The sequence below is a fragment of the Anas platyrhynchos genome, chromosome 39 (genome assembly GCF_047663525.1).
Source record: "Anas platyrhynchos isolate ZD024472 breed Pekin duck chromosome 39, IASCAAS_PekinDuck_T2T, whole genome shotgun sequence".
NCBI classification, from domain to species: Eukaryota; Metazoa; Chordata; class Aves; order Anseriformes; family Anatidae; genus Anas; species Anas platyrhynchos.
In genome coordinates, this window is record NC_092627.1 from 4,495,537 (window position 1) to 4,508,487 (window position 12,951).

The window sequence follows — 12,951 nt, forward strand, 5'->3', positions numbered from 1 at the left end:
AGAGACATAGGTTCAGAGCCTCACAGAAGAAGGATTTGAAGCCAGGCTCTCCACAGTCTGCACCACTGCCTTCCTGACGGCTTTTGACTATTTTAATTAATTTTATTATTTTATTTTATTTTATTTTATTTTATTTTATTTTATTTTATTTTATTTTATTTTATTTTATTTTATTTACTTTATTACTATTATTCTTCTTATTTTTCTGGATGGTGTCTAAGTCTTGGGGGGGAAGAACCAACTGTGGGAGGAGGGAATGCTACTACTGTCTGTGACAGTGGTGATTTCTGGACAGTGTTAGCAACAGGGCTTCTGCAGAGAAGAGAAAATGACAGGCAGTCTGTCTTGTTATTCCATGTACTGAGTACTGAGTGCAGTTTTGGGCTCCACAGTATAAGAAAAAGTATAAGAACAAACCAGTGCACTGTGATAAAGAGAGTTTAATAGGGTACAAAAGGAATAAAAACAAACAAAATAAGAAATGAGAATATTGATAATTTATAATGTATCATAGAATCATAGAAGCATAGAATATCCTGAGTTGGAAGGGACCCTTAAGGATCATCAAGTCCAACTCTTGACACCGCACAGGTCTACCCAAAAGTTCAGCCCATGTGACTAAGTGCACAGTCCAATCTCTTCTTAAATTCAGACAGGCTCGGTGCAGTGACCACTTCCCTGGGGAGCCCGTTCCAGTGTGCAACCACCCTCTCTGTGAAGAACCCCCTCCTTATGTCAAGCCTAAATTTCCCCTGCCTCAGCTTAACCCCGTTCCCGTGGGTCCTGTCGCTGGTGTTAATGGAGAAAAGGTCTCCTGCCTCTCGACACCCCCTTACGAGTATAAAATATATAAATATTGTTTAATTAATAATATTAAATACTTATCATTTTATAATAATGAAACAATGCCATACTGTACAACACAGTCAATAAAGTGGATTTAATTAAATAAATAATAAAACCCAGGAAATTAAATAAAATTTAAAAATGTAAATTTAATACAAATAAAACCCATTTTTCCCATCCCAATGAGTTCCTATCCCCATCATCACTTCCCATCCCACTGATCATTTCCTATCCCAATAACCTCCCAGTTCTGATCCCAAGGCTGAATTCCCAACTCCCACCCAGCCATCCATCCAGCCATGCACCCATTTTCTGCCGTCCGTGCTGGCCATGCCCACATCCATGCCCGGCCTGAGCATGGGCAGCGGAAGCGGGCTGCATGAAATAACTGAACATGAAATTATGAAATAACATGAAATAATAAATAAGGTAACTTAATTGTTGCTGTTGTTAACATTGCTTCATGACAACAGATGCAAACATGGATCTTGAGTTGAGGGCAAAGGTGACCTTGGATCTGAAGCACACAGGCGTTCGCTAATGTCCCCCCATCCGGAGTGAATCCACAACGACTCGGAAGGAAAACTAAAGTCCAAAGCAGTGCACTGGGATAAAGAGAGTTTAATAGGGTAGAAAAGGAATAAAAACAAACAAAATTAGAAATGAGAATATTGATAATTTATAATGTATAAAATATGTAAATATTGTTTAATTAATAATAGTAAATACTTATCATTTTCTAATAATGAAACAATGCCATACTGTACAACACAGTCAATAAAGTGGATTTAATGAAATAAATAATACAACCAGTAAATTAAATAAAATTTAAAAATGTAAATTTAATAAAAATAAAACTCAGTAATTTAAATAAAAATTAAAAATGTAAATTTAATACAAATAAAACCCAGTAAATTAAATAAAATTTAAAAATGTAAATTTAATACAAATAAAACCCATTTTTCCCGTGCCAATGAGTTCCTATCCCCATCATCACTTCCCATCCCACTGATCATTTCCTATCCCAACAACATCCCAGTTCTGATCCCCTCGGTGTCCCAGTGCAAGAAGAGCTGCAGGCAGAGGCCTTGCTGAGTGAGCACCTAAGGAGAGGAATGTAATCCAGAAGGCAGCAAAGAAGAGCAATGCCCCGAAAGAAGAGCTAAGTCTTGTCTCTCAGCCCTTTGGTGTCCCAAGCAGCAGTTGCCATGGGCAAGCTTTCCCAGCCCAGCTGCTGCCAGCATCCCCCCAGCTTGCCATTGCCACCTTCCTGGGTGAGGCGCGCGCGCATTTGCCATTGGCATTTGCCGTTGCCCATCCCTGAGAGTGGCAAGCAGTGCGTAGGTCCAGCACGAGAGAGGGGAGAGGGCAAGCGAGAGGGGCAAGGGCTGAGGAGCGTGGCTGAAGCTGGAGCAGGCGCCTGCAGAGGTCTCTGTGCCTGCCTGCGTGCTGAGCGGGCCTGGGTGCTGCGGGGGCCGTCGAGGAGAAGCCCGAGGTCGGTCACGGGTAGCCGTAAGAGTAGGCTCTGGCGTGGTCCTTCTGCCGCTGCTCGAAGAATTGCCCGGGGCCGATCCTCATGTGGTGGGTCGCCCGCTGCCGCTCCTCCTGGGCCAGCTTCTTGAGGCGCTCCCGCTCGGGACGCTGCTGCGGCGTGATGGGCACCGACGACTCCTGCTCCTCCAGCGGTGTGGGCGCTGCGTCGCCGCCCGCCCAGGGCCCCACGCAGGGCACGTAGTCCCCGCGGGGCTGCGCCGGACGCTGCAGCGTGCGCGGCTGCGTGGGCAGAGCCGTGGGCAGTCCCCTCCAGAGCGGGGGGCTCTGGAGGGGACTGCGAGGGGGACTGGGCAGGGCTCTCCTGAGGGCTGGGAGAAGTTGAGGCCTCTTGAGGGGAGCCAAGGGAGGCTGGGGCAGGGTTCTCTTGTGGGCAGGGATGAATTCCTGCTGGGGGGGCCTTTTGGGGAGAGGCTTGGGCATGGGTCTCCTGCGGGCAGGGTCGGGGGGGCTCTGGAGGGGACTCAGGCGAGGCTTGGGCAGGGCTCTCCTGAGGGCAGTGAGGAAGTCAGGGTCGGGGGGGCTCTGGACGGGAGCCTGGGGAGGCTGGGGCAGGGGTCTCTTGCGGGCAGGGAGGCAGTCAGGGTCGGGGCGCCTCTTGAGGGGAGCCAAGGGAGGCTGGGGCAGGGTTCTCCTGCGGGCAGGGATGAATTCCTGCAGGGGGGGCCTTTTGGGCAGGGCTCTCCTGAGCTGGGGCCGGGCTGCAGGCTTGAGGGGGGAGCTGAGTGGTGGCACAGCAGCTGCAGGGGGCTGCAGCGCCCGCCCAGCCTGCACCTTGTCGGGGTGCAGCCCAGGGCTTGAGGGGACCTCACCCAGCGCTCTGGTGGCTGCCAGTCCCTGTGTGCTGGGCTCCTCGATGTCCTCGCAGAGGTCGGGCAGCTGCGAGAGGAAGCGCTTGAGGACAGGACTGCTGGGGACAGCGGCGAAGGCATCCACGGCATCGAGGCAGCTGAGCAGCTCCTCCAAGCCGGAGCTGTCCAGGTCGGCCGGGAGCTGGTCCTGCAGGTGCTGCAGCTGCTGGCTGTCCCCTGCCAGCTGGGGAAAGGCCTCGGCGAAGGCATCGGGGCCCAGCTCCAGCAGCTCCAGGGGCTCCTCAGGTACCTCTGCAAGTGTCGCCGCTGAGGAAAAAGCAAGCCAATGCAATCCCCCAAGCATCCCCCGCTGCCAGCTTTGCCATGGCTCCTGGGTGTGGGGCGCCCAGCGGCCGGCTGGGCCAGCCCCAAACTCACCGTCGGGCGTCGCCGTCTGGGTGCTGGCAGTCGCTGGAGCCTGGGCAGGCTCGGGGGGAGTGGGGCCGGGCAGCGGGGGCCCCTGGTCCTCGCTGAGCCCCACGGCATGCAAGCAGGGCTCCGGCAGCTGCCCCCGGCTGCTGCTGAGGGTGCGGGGCGCGGGGAGCGCCTGCCCCCGCAGCGGAGGCCCTGTCATGAGGAGTGGTGGGGGGCCGGGGTAGGCAGGGGCCTGCAGCAGGCAGGTGCCTGCGGGGTGCAGGAGCTCCCCATGGAGCACGGCCCTGGGCCCCAAGCAGAGGGGAGCACCATCCTGGGGCACCAGCGTCCCCGTCCACATCAGCAGGGGCTGGGAGACACTGGGGGCACCCACAGGAGCGCTGTGGGGGAGCTGCCCCACAGCAGGGAGCTGCCGGCGGGGAGCTGCCTAAGCTGCAGGTGGTGCCCCTGGGCTGGGAGGTGCCCCCCAGGTGGCAGCTGCACCCTGGCGGGGAGCTGCAGCACCTGCCCCTGGACCCCCGGCACCACGTGCCAGACGGTGGCCTGGGGCAGTGCGGAGGGGAGGGTGGGTACCTGGGGGGGCTGCAAGGGCAGCGCCATCGCTCCGGGGAGGGAGGGAAGCAGCCAGGCAGCCACCGTTGGCGGCACGGCTGGGACGACGAAGGGGGAGTTTTGCGTCTGCGCAACCCGCAGAAGCCGTCTGGGGAAACCCTCTGTGGGAAAAAGGGCGCTGGGCTGAGCTCTGGGGCGCTGGGCTCGCCAGCAGGGCCGCAGCCCCGGGAGGAGCGGGAGCCGGCTGCTGGACCTGCCATGGTGGCTGGAGAGTGGGGCGGTTGCTTGGGGAACGCGGGCAACGGGGGTTCCGTCCCAACGGCTGACCAGCCCCTCGCCGACATCTTGGGGAGGACTGCAGGCTTTGGAGCCAAGCAGGCTGCCCAGCGCAAGACTTGGCCATCCCCAGCAGGCTTTCCCTCCCACGCAGCACTTGCCATGCCCAGGACGCTTCCACACCACCACTTGCCCGGCCCAAGGCTTGCCCAGCCCAGGACCAGCTTCTCGGCCTCAGCGGCAGTGCCCATCCTTGCCATTTCACCGCATGGCACATTCCCAGCAACCCAGACGAAATCTGCCCCATCAACACGAAGCGTTTCTTCAGCCAAAGAGACCTCGTCCCAAAGAGAGTCCTCTCTCTTGGAGGACTTCTCCAAGCACTTCCTTCCCCAGGGAATGGTACCCACCCCATTCAAGACTTCCCATCCCAAGGCTTTTGCTTCCCAGGGATTTCCTTCCTAGGGAACATTGCCCATTTCCTAGCCCAATGGCTTCCCACCCCAAGGAAGTCTTCCCATGCTGTAGCCCCGAAATGCCCCCAGAGGGCACCTGGCAGCTACTGGGAAGGAAATGAGCTCTGTCATGGTGAGCTAGCCGCTCAAGGCCCTGCTCTTTGGCCCAGGTGTCTGTGAGGCGGTGTTGGCAAGGAGTCCTGTTGTGAACATAAGAACATAACATAACAGAAGAACATAAAATCACATAAGAGAGAAAAAAATATAGAATAACAGAACGCGACATAAGAACATCAAACAAAGACAACTCTCATGATGTGGTCTGATAGGATGGAGGAGAAAGCAGAAATCCAGCAATGCTGTCTTTCCTACTCCTCAAAACCAATTCCGTTGACAACTGGGAATGCTTCCAGCTGGAAAAAAATGCCAGAATGAAGTGGAGGACTCCTTGCCATCACTGTGTTTCTGGAGCACACCTCTACCTTTCTGTCCAACAGGGGGTTCTTCTTGGGAGATAATTGCCCAACATGAAAAAACACAACCAAAGCCAGAGGACCCATCTCCGCAACAACACGATAAATAGAAAAGACATCTCTAGATGCAGACCCCAGAGCTCCAATTCACTATGTCCCACTAGTGGAAGTTATTTTTTAGGCTTTGTTTTTAAGGCCACTGGCTGCCTCCTCCCTTATGCTGCCCATTCTCCCTGTTGTCCTGTCTTCTTTCTCCTGCATTGCTTCCTCTCCTTGGTGGACCTTGCTGAGCTCTTTGATGTTTTGTTGTATATTTATGTATGAAGACATAAAACTGTTAGAGAGTGTCGAAAGAAGGGCAACAAACAAGAGGGTCTCTTTTAACAGGGGGATTGAGGTTTGTGGCAAGGTTTTGGTAGCAATTTAGGGGCTGCACTGTGCTGGACACAGCAACAGACGCACCATAAGCCAAAGTCAGACAATAAGCCAAGGTGTGTTCACGTGTGGTTTACTGTGGTTTACGTGTGGTTTACGTATAGAAGAAAGTTTTCGCCTATTGGTGAGTATACTGCAGATTTGCTGCATTGTTCTAAATTAAATAGCAAGATAAGTGATGGCATCGTAGGCTGGGAAAATATTTCTAGAGTATTAGCGCATTTTGAGCATCATTTTAACTGTTTATGCAAACATGAAGATTATTAAAATCAGTGTTTATTTAGGTCTGTATGTAAACAGGTGATCATGTTGTATAGCATGCAGTAAATGGTTTGTGAATGCTGCTTGAAGAATGAAGAGTAAGTCAGCTCCACAAGGAATAAATGAATTTTGTTCATTTGTGCAATGCAGAGATTAGAATTAGACCAACAGCATGGAACCAAAGTCTTGCTCTGTGCCTTTTATCTGTAGGACAGTTCATGGAGGCTTCAGCAGCCCTATCTGTTTTCTAGCACTCTGAAATGTCCTCTGTGGTGCTGCACCCAGTTGAAAGCCTGCACTGATTGTGCTGAACTTTCCTAACAGGAGGCACGGGTCCTTCGTCGGACGCTGGCTGGGGATGTATGCTGCGATGCGGGCAGATGATGCTGGCCCAAGCACTGATCTGCAGACACTTAGGGAGAGGTGAGTGCTGGTCCTGAGGGAACTTCGGTATTGTCTGCAGACGCTTCTTCGTAAGTACTCCATTAAAAGCACAAACCCTGAATTTATTAGTGAGACTTTCTTTGATGCCCTGGTAACAGTTCCTAATGAATCGATTCATATTCAGCTGGGTGTAATCATCCCAGCCTGAAGCAGAGAAATAGGCATAGAAGGAGAACAAATGGGGAATCCTGTCGCCATTATTTTATAAACCTTTTAGTGTAACACCCAAGTTGAGGCCAAGGGAAAACCTGCCACCGTGGGACAGTGCTCTTACCCTTCTCTTCACTACTCACTTGTCAGCAGCACGAGGTCCAAACCCCCCTGGTGCAAGCTCTTAAGCATGCATGTCACATCCCAGGATGCTGCCAGTGGAGTGTTTGGACTTTCTGTATGGATCTTATGTTGTTATTTAATGGGTGCTTAGAAATCCAACAAGGTCTAAACACAGCCTGTAGTTTTAAATAATCTTGGAAGCTCAGAGATACTGGAATGGCTATCAACACGCAGCATGATCCGTCAGAATATGTTTGCAGTTGATGTTTTTGTTTTGTTTTATTTTCCCTGTTTTTACAATCTAGCCTATGATGATAAAGTGCAGCTTGATGATAAATAACAAGCTTGGAATTCTAGGAGCTCTACACAAAATGTAAATATTCGAGATGAATTGAAATGTCTTTTAACATCTCATTATAAAGCTTTCTGCTGTCTAGACATTTGATCAGTGTAATGAAAACGTCACCATTTTTTATTCTATATCAATTTTTCCTTTCAGATTGGCAATGGGAAAAACACAAAAAACAACCAGAAGAATATCACAGAATCCTACGATGCTTTCTCGACAGGAAGGCTTGCTGTTATTCAATCCACCAGATGGGTAAGAACAAACATAAACTTTCAGGTTTTTTCCACTGAAATTTCTACTGTGTTGAATCACTAATTTGCAGTATGTTAATTCATAATTTTAAGAAGTGGATGTGAAGACAATGTGTATGCTTATACAAAAATAAAAAGGTATGCAGATGGGCGCAAAGACTAGTAGTACAGAAACATTCCCTGAGACCTAAATAAAGCCATGTACTAGAATCTAGCTCTTGATAAACTCTGTAAGCCTTGGGTACCAGAGTCAGTAATGCTAGAACAGACAGTCTTGTAGCTTATTGCTGTAATTTGTAATAAGGGGCACTAACATTTGTTAACTTGTAATTCTCATTATAGTTTAGAAGCCTTTTGTTTATTAAAGAAACTGGCACTCCCTAAGTTTTGAAAAGAGCATAGATTGAGAAAATAATTGTTATTGCTAAATACAGATTGCAGTTACTCTAGAATGTTTGACAGTCACGGTATTTACTGTATATTGTTCCCACATTCTTTATGGTCTCATTTTTCTTTGATTTTGTGTACGTGTGTCTTTTTTTCACTGTGAAAACAGCACAGGTGTGTGTTGGAGAGGGGAAGTCAATTGGAGAATGGTTTGGACCAAATACAGTTGCTCAAGTACTAAAGTAAGTGAGATCATACCAGTCTCATTCAGAACGTACTCCCCTGGGGCAGCCAAGAGAAGGCCCAGGCAGAGTTTTGAAGGCTGCATCTCCCCCTGTCCCACAGTCAGGAATGTACTTGCCATCTATTTACAAGTGCAGCATGGAATGTCATGCCACAGCTCGGTGTGCAGGTACTGAGTTGGGAATGGGTGACCTCTAAATTTTAATAAAGGAAGAGCCTGAGGAGAAGAAACTGCAGGAAAGTCTCCTGCTATGCCGTCTGCATGCCCTCACCAGTCACACCACAGATGTATATTCCTTTCTGCACAGTGGCACAGCTCTGGCAGGTCGAGAGTGCCACCGTGTAGGTCGGAGTGGTGGTGTGAAACATCAGAGAGAAGCCATCTCGGCTGAGGAGGGAACTGAGCTGCAATTCCTCCCTTTCTGAGCAGCAGTTCTGCCAGCAAGGCTACTGGATAAAGATGGGCAGCTCCTCATAGTCTGGGAGCCACACTTAAAGGAACTGAGGCTGCTCAGTTCTCCAGGGGTACGTGGAGGTGTCTTACCTCAGGCAGGGGCTAGGCTACAGGTCCTGCGAGCTCAGCAGCAAGTCTTTGACACCCTGGAACAGGCACATGATCTGAAGAGGGAGGGGAGCTGAAGCATGCCCTGGACTCCAGATCTTTCATGGCCAAGTTTTTCATGGTGAAACGCTCACCCCCATTTCTTTCTGGCTTATTTGAAACAGCTAATTCTGCCAGTGCAGCTTAAGAGTGTAGCTCCCTTCCCCAAAGGTTTGGATTTTGCAGAAGTGGACATAAAACTGTGTGCTGCTGTCTCCCACTGAAGTTTTGGTGCCCCAAACCCTTAGCTGATTTAGCTTTTAATGCCCCATTTCTGCTGTGCACGCAGGCTCAGGCAGAAGTAATTCCACTGAATTCAGTGGAATTTCTTAAGCAAAAAGTAATCTGCAAAACTGGCATAGGAATTTTTTTCTTTTCCAGATGAGAAAAGACACAACTGGGCAAGAACCCATTGCAGAGACTGTCGAGTGCAATAAAAAGTAATAAACTTGATGTAGTTGGACTGTTACTGTCACTGCACTTAGCAGTAAGACAAAACAGTTTGCACATGGTGCAGCGCATATGTTTTTCCTGGTACCACTCAGTACCTATTTTTCTAAAGATATTAAACATTTAATGTTTAAAGTTTTCTTTTTCTTACATGGAGACTTTAAAAAATGCAGAAAGAAATTTTTTTTTAAGAAAAAAAAATAAATAAATCAAATGGTTCTGAGTGTAAAGCTACCCTTTTGATCCAACTAGTTTATATTAATTAGTACCTTAATGTTTTCTAGGAAGCTTGCTTTATTTGATGAATGGAATTCATTAGCAGTTTATGTATCTATGGGCAATACGGTGGTCATTGAAGACATCAGGAAGTGACACCTCATCAGTTTTCTGGTAACAGTTTCTGATTTGACTCCATTTGCCAGCATGTATCTAAACATGAACAAATACTTGGGGGGCCATGGCTCTGTCTTGCAAGGGTAAGAAGAGGGAAGAAGGACATACAAACTCAGTTGTGTTTTTTTGATCCCTGATGCCAACTTCGTGCTCACATCACTGGATGTGAAGAGCTCCTTGAAGAATTTCTACTGTCATCATTGCTGCCATTTCATTTCTCTGCCGTTTTATAGGCAAAGCTTGACACTATTAATAACATTAATAGTACATGTCACTGCAGTCTTAAATTGTCATCCCCCAATCATTTATCTAACGTCTCACTTGGACGTGCCAGCACATACTGTCTGCTAGAATCACTTCTACTAAATAGCTGTAATTGCCATGCCCGGCTTGTTTTGTCTTGGGTGCCCTATAAAGATCCCAGGCAAACTAGCTTAATTCACTACTGAGAGGAAGATCTGCTTTGTGTTCCTCTGTGCGTTGACTGATTTCTAGTTTTATTCCCGCAGAAAAAATGTGCTGGTCCCCTCCTCAGAGCAGCAGCGCGTCCCACAGCAGTGCACATTTGCACAGAAGTGCTCTTGGCCGAAGCAAGAACGCAGGAGGACTCTGCACAGGCTGGAAACCCCTCTTGCTTATTATACCTCTACGACTAGGGATAAATCACATAAATCCCGTATATATTGATGCATTTAAAGTAAGGTTTTCTTTCGATTCATTGCTCGTTACTGTCAAATAAGTTTGGGTATCTGTGATGTCAGTAAAGAAATGAATTACAATTTCCTTTATTCCTTTTGAACTCCTAGGAATGCTTTAAGATGCCACAGTCTTTGGGAGCATTAGGAGGGAAACCAAATAATGCCTATTATTCCATAGGATTTTTAGGTAAGGAAAAAAGAAACTTATTCCAAATGTGCAGATGATCAAAAGAGAACATTTTTTGAAGGGGAAATAGTAAGGAGTCTAAGCGTGAACCTCTAGAAGTAAAGAAAGATGAGAATAGAATAAAATAAATGAAGAAGCATATCTAAAAGAGTTTAGAAACAGTATGAGATGATCCTTAACAGGAGCAGAAAGTTAACAGCAAAGCTAGGTGTAAAAATAAGTGATGACATCAACAAGAGCAGCATACTAAGAATAGCTGATAGCATTTGACAAGTGTATTGGTCAAATGTCACTTTTATTTTCTTGTATTTCAAAACTGTTTCTGATAGCAGTATCTTTTTCACCTTTTGCATACCTTCTGTTATTAAGTATTGCTCTAATTAATTTAAAATGCATTCCTTCAGATTTCACCCCACTTTGGGCCAAAATTTTGCAACCCTATTTTGTCCTTTTGTAAAACCTAACCTGTTTTAGTTAGGCTTTTTTGTTCCAATTTCTGAATAAATGCCTAATGGGATTACAGATTGCATCTGTGAACATCCTGTACCTTTTAATCTGTCAAATGTTAGTGTTTACAACACTTGAGATTTAAAAAAAAAAAAAAAAAAAAAAGTACTGGATCTCACATGGAAAAATAAAAGTATGTGACAAAGATAGAACATAACCAACCAAAAAATTACAGTAATAGGTCACAATAGGAAGTTATACTAAATACCCTGTGGGAAACGTTGTGTCTAAACCTTCCGATTCTCTTAAAGAATCCCTAGCTGGAAAGTCTAGATTATACTGACTGCGATGGCAATCTAATTTCTATTTTACAGTTCTGGACCAAGTGCTTATTAATGTCACTTGCTTATTTTTAACATACGGCTTTTACCCATCCAGGCAATGAGCTGATCTATCTGGACCCTCACACCACTCAAAGCTTTGTAGATTCAGAAGAAAATGGCACGGTTGACGATGAGAGTTTCCACTGCCAGGAAGCCCCACATAGAATGAAGATCATGAATTTGGACCCTTCAGTAGCTTTAGTAAGTGTCAGGAAATCTGGAATGCATGTACTTTATCTCAAAGTAATGTCTCTCTACATTGGTAAGGGCAGCAATGCATCTCCTTGAACAGAACCAAGATCACAAAGCTGTCTTCTGTGATCAACACATAGTAGTTTGTACATAACTACATGGAGAATCTTAGGGCAAGTGGGGAGCTGTCTGTACTGTAGGGAGCTCGCTTTGTTTTCTTTACTGAGCAGCTTTTACTTCTTTCAAGAGGCATTATAATGGTCAGAGCAAGGAACTGAAACAGGTTTACGTGTTTTATTCTATCACTACTTTAGGTTTGGTCACAAACATAAAGTTACTTAAAGACAAGTTACTTAAACTTACGTTATATCATAAGTTAAAAATGTTTAAGTGGAATTATTGTATTTCACCCCAAATTACAAATACAAATGTATTATTTGTAATTCACCCAAAATGTCATGGGGGTAGTGTGGTATTTGAAAAAATTGGATCTGATCCCATGCCAGTATCCTGTGATTGGGTGATTGGCAGTTGTCACCAGTGGGATGTGTTTCTAAAGCTTTAATCTGTAAAGATACCGGTATCTGTCATTCATTCACATACCTGTTTTTTAATACTGCTGCTTTTTAGAAAGTTTTTTTGTTTTGTTTTGTTTTGTTTTGTTTTGTTTTGTTTTGTTTTAATACTTAACTACGTAACTGTGCAAAATGTGGCATGATGCAACGAGACAGACAAAATCATAAGGAAGAGCAAATATTTTCAGTATAGATACCAGAATGGAAATGTTCCTTAGGTGGTCCATCATCTACAAGTTTTCAGCTTCTGCTGATACCTGGACTGTAGGAACTGGGTGGCGCTCCATGGAGGAGCACACAGGAGCTGCTGCTATTTTTTGCTTGACTATTTCGTTAGGGGTTTGCAGGGCCTTGTTCTCCCCGTGGGTTCTCTCCCTAGAGCTGCCACATATTTGGAGTCTTATATCTACTGATCGTACAGGGCATTACTGTATCAGAGGTCAAACCGCCTTACCTGCTGGTACCACATACCTACCATCAGCAAAGGTAAAACTCTGTGTGTTTGTTTTTTCCCCTAAGGGCTTCTTTTGCAAAGAAGAATGTGATTTTGATAACCGGTGTAGTCTTGTACAAAAGGTAAGAGTGGGAACTTAGCATCTCGATTTGTTCTTTATAAAGTCTGGTTTTTATTGTTTGTTTTTTGTAAAATTTTCCTTTGCATTTTCCCTTGTATACAAATTGTATGAGCCATGGAGAAGAATGCATTAAAGCATCAGGGTAAGGCAATACTACTGAATTGCTAATTGGAAATTGTTCAGCACTTTACCAGCCACAAACCCTGCCAGTTGGAAAATGGGTGTAAACATCCACACTTGAAGGTGTTACTGGGTGACACTTGCTTTTAACTTCTAATTCTCACTAAATGACTAAGGTTTAACTGCCATATTGTAGTGATGTATCAATGATTTGCTTCCTGATCCTTTTTTATTGTTTGACATAATAGATTGCGTGTTCTAATTATGACTGTTAGTCCCTGCTATCTTAAAGATCTGATTCTGTAAGT

At 46.3% G+C, this 12,951-nt stretch overlaps 3 protein-coding genes across 3 annotated transcripts; 2 read left to right on the plus strand and 1 right to left on the minus strand.

The window, feature by feature from the left end:
- Nucleotides 1-1,668: 1,668 nt before the first annotated feature.
- On the minus strand, nucleotides 1,669-4,443 carry LOC140001245 (uncharacterized). The gene is made up of 2 exons (XM_072032417.1): nucleotides 3,627-4,443; nucleotides 1,669-3,515 (listed from the first exon to the last, which is right to left on the minus strand). The coding sequence occupies exons 1-2, from the start codon at nucleotides 3,961-3,963 to the stop codon at nucleotides 2,347-2,349; spliced, it is 1,506 nt and encodes a 501-aa protein (XP_071888518.1). The 5' UTR covers nucleotides 3,964-4,443; the 3' UTR covers nucleotides 1,669-2,346.
- On the plus strand, nucleotides 4,437-9,463 carry LOC140001246 (cysteine protease ATG4A-like). The gene is made up of 5 exons (XM_072032418.1): nucleotides 4,437-5,938; nucleotides 6,400-6,498; nucleotides 7,292-7,393; nucleotides 7,949-8,021; nucleotides 9,358-9,463. The coding sequence occupies exons 2-5, from the start codon at nucleotides 6,438-6,440 to the stop codon at nucleotides 9,443-9,445; spliced, it is 324 nt and encodes a 107-aa protein (XP_071888519.1). The 5' UTR covers nucleotides 4,437-5,938; nucleotides 6,400-6,437; the 3' UTR covers nucleotides 9,446-9,463.
- Nucleotides 9,464-9,978: 515 nt separating this feature from the next.
- On the plus strand, nucleotides 9,979-12,565 carry LOC140001265 (cysteine protease ATG4A-like). Its single transcript, XM_072032439.1, has 4 exons — nucleotides 9,979-10,163; nucleotides 10,273-10,351; nucleotides 11,237-11,382; nucleotides 12,468-12,565. The coding sequence occupies exons 1-4, from the start codon at nucleotides 9,981-9,983 to the stop codon at nucleotides 12,540-12,542; spliced, it is 483 nt and encodes a 160-aa protein (XP_071888540.1). The 5' UTR covers nucleotides 9,979-9,980; the 3' UTR covers nucleotides 12,543-12,565.
- The last annotated feature ends 386 nt before the right edge of the window (nucleotides 12,566-12,951 follow it).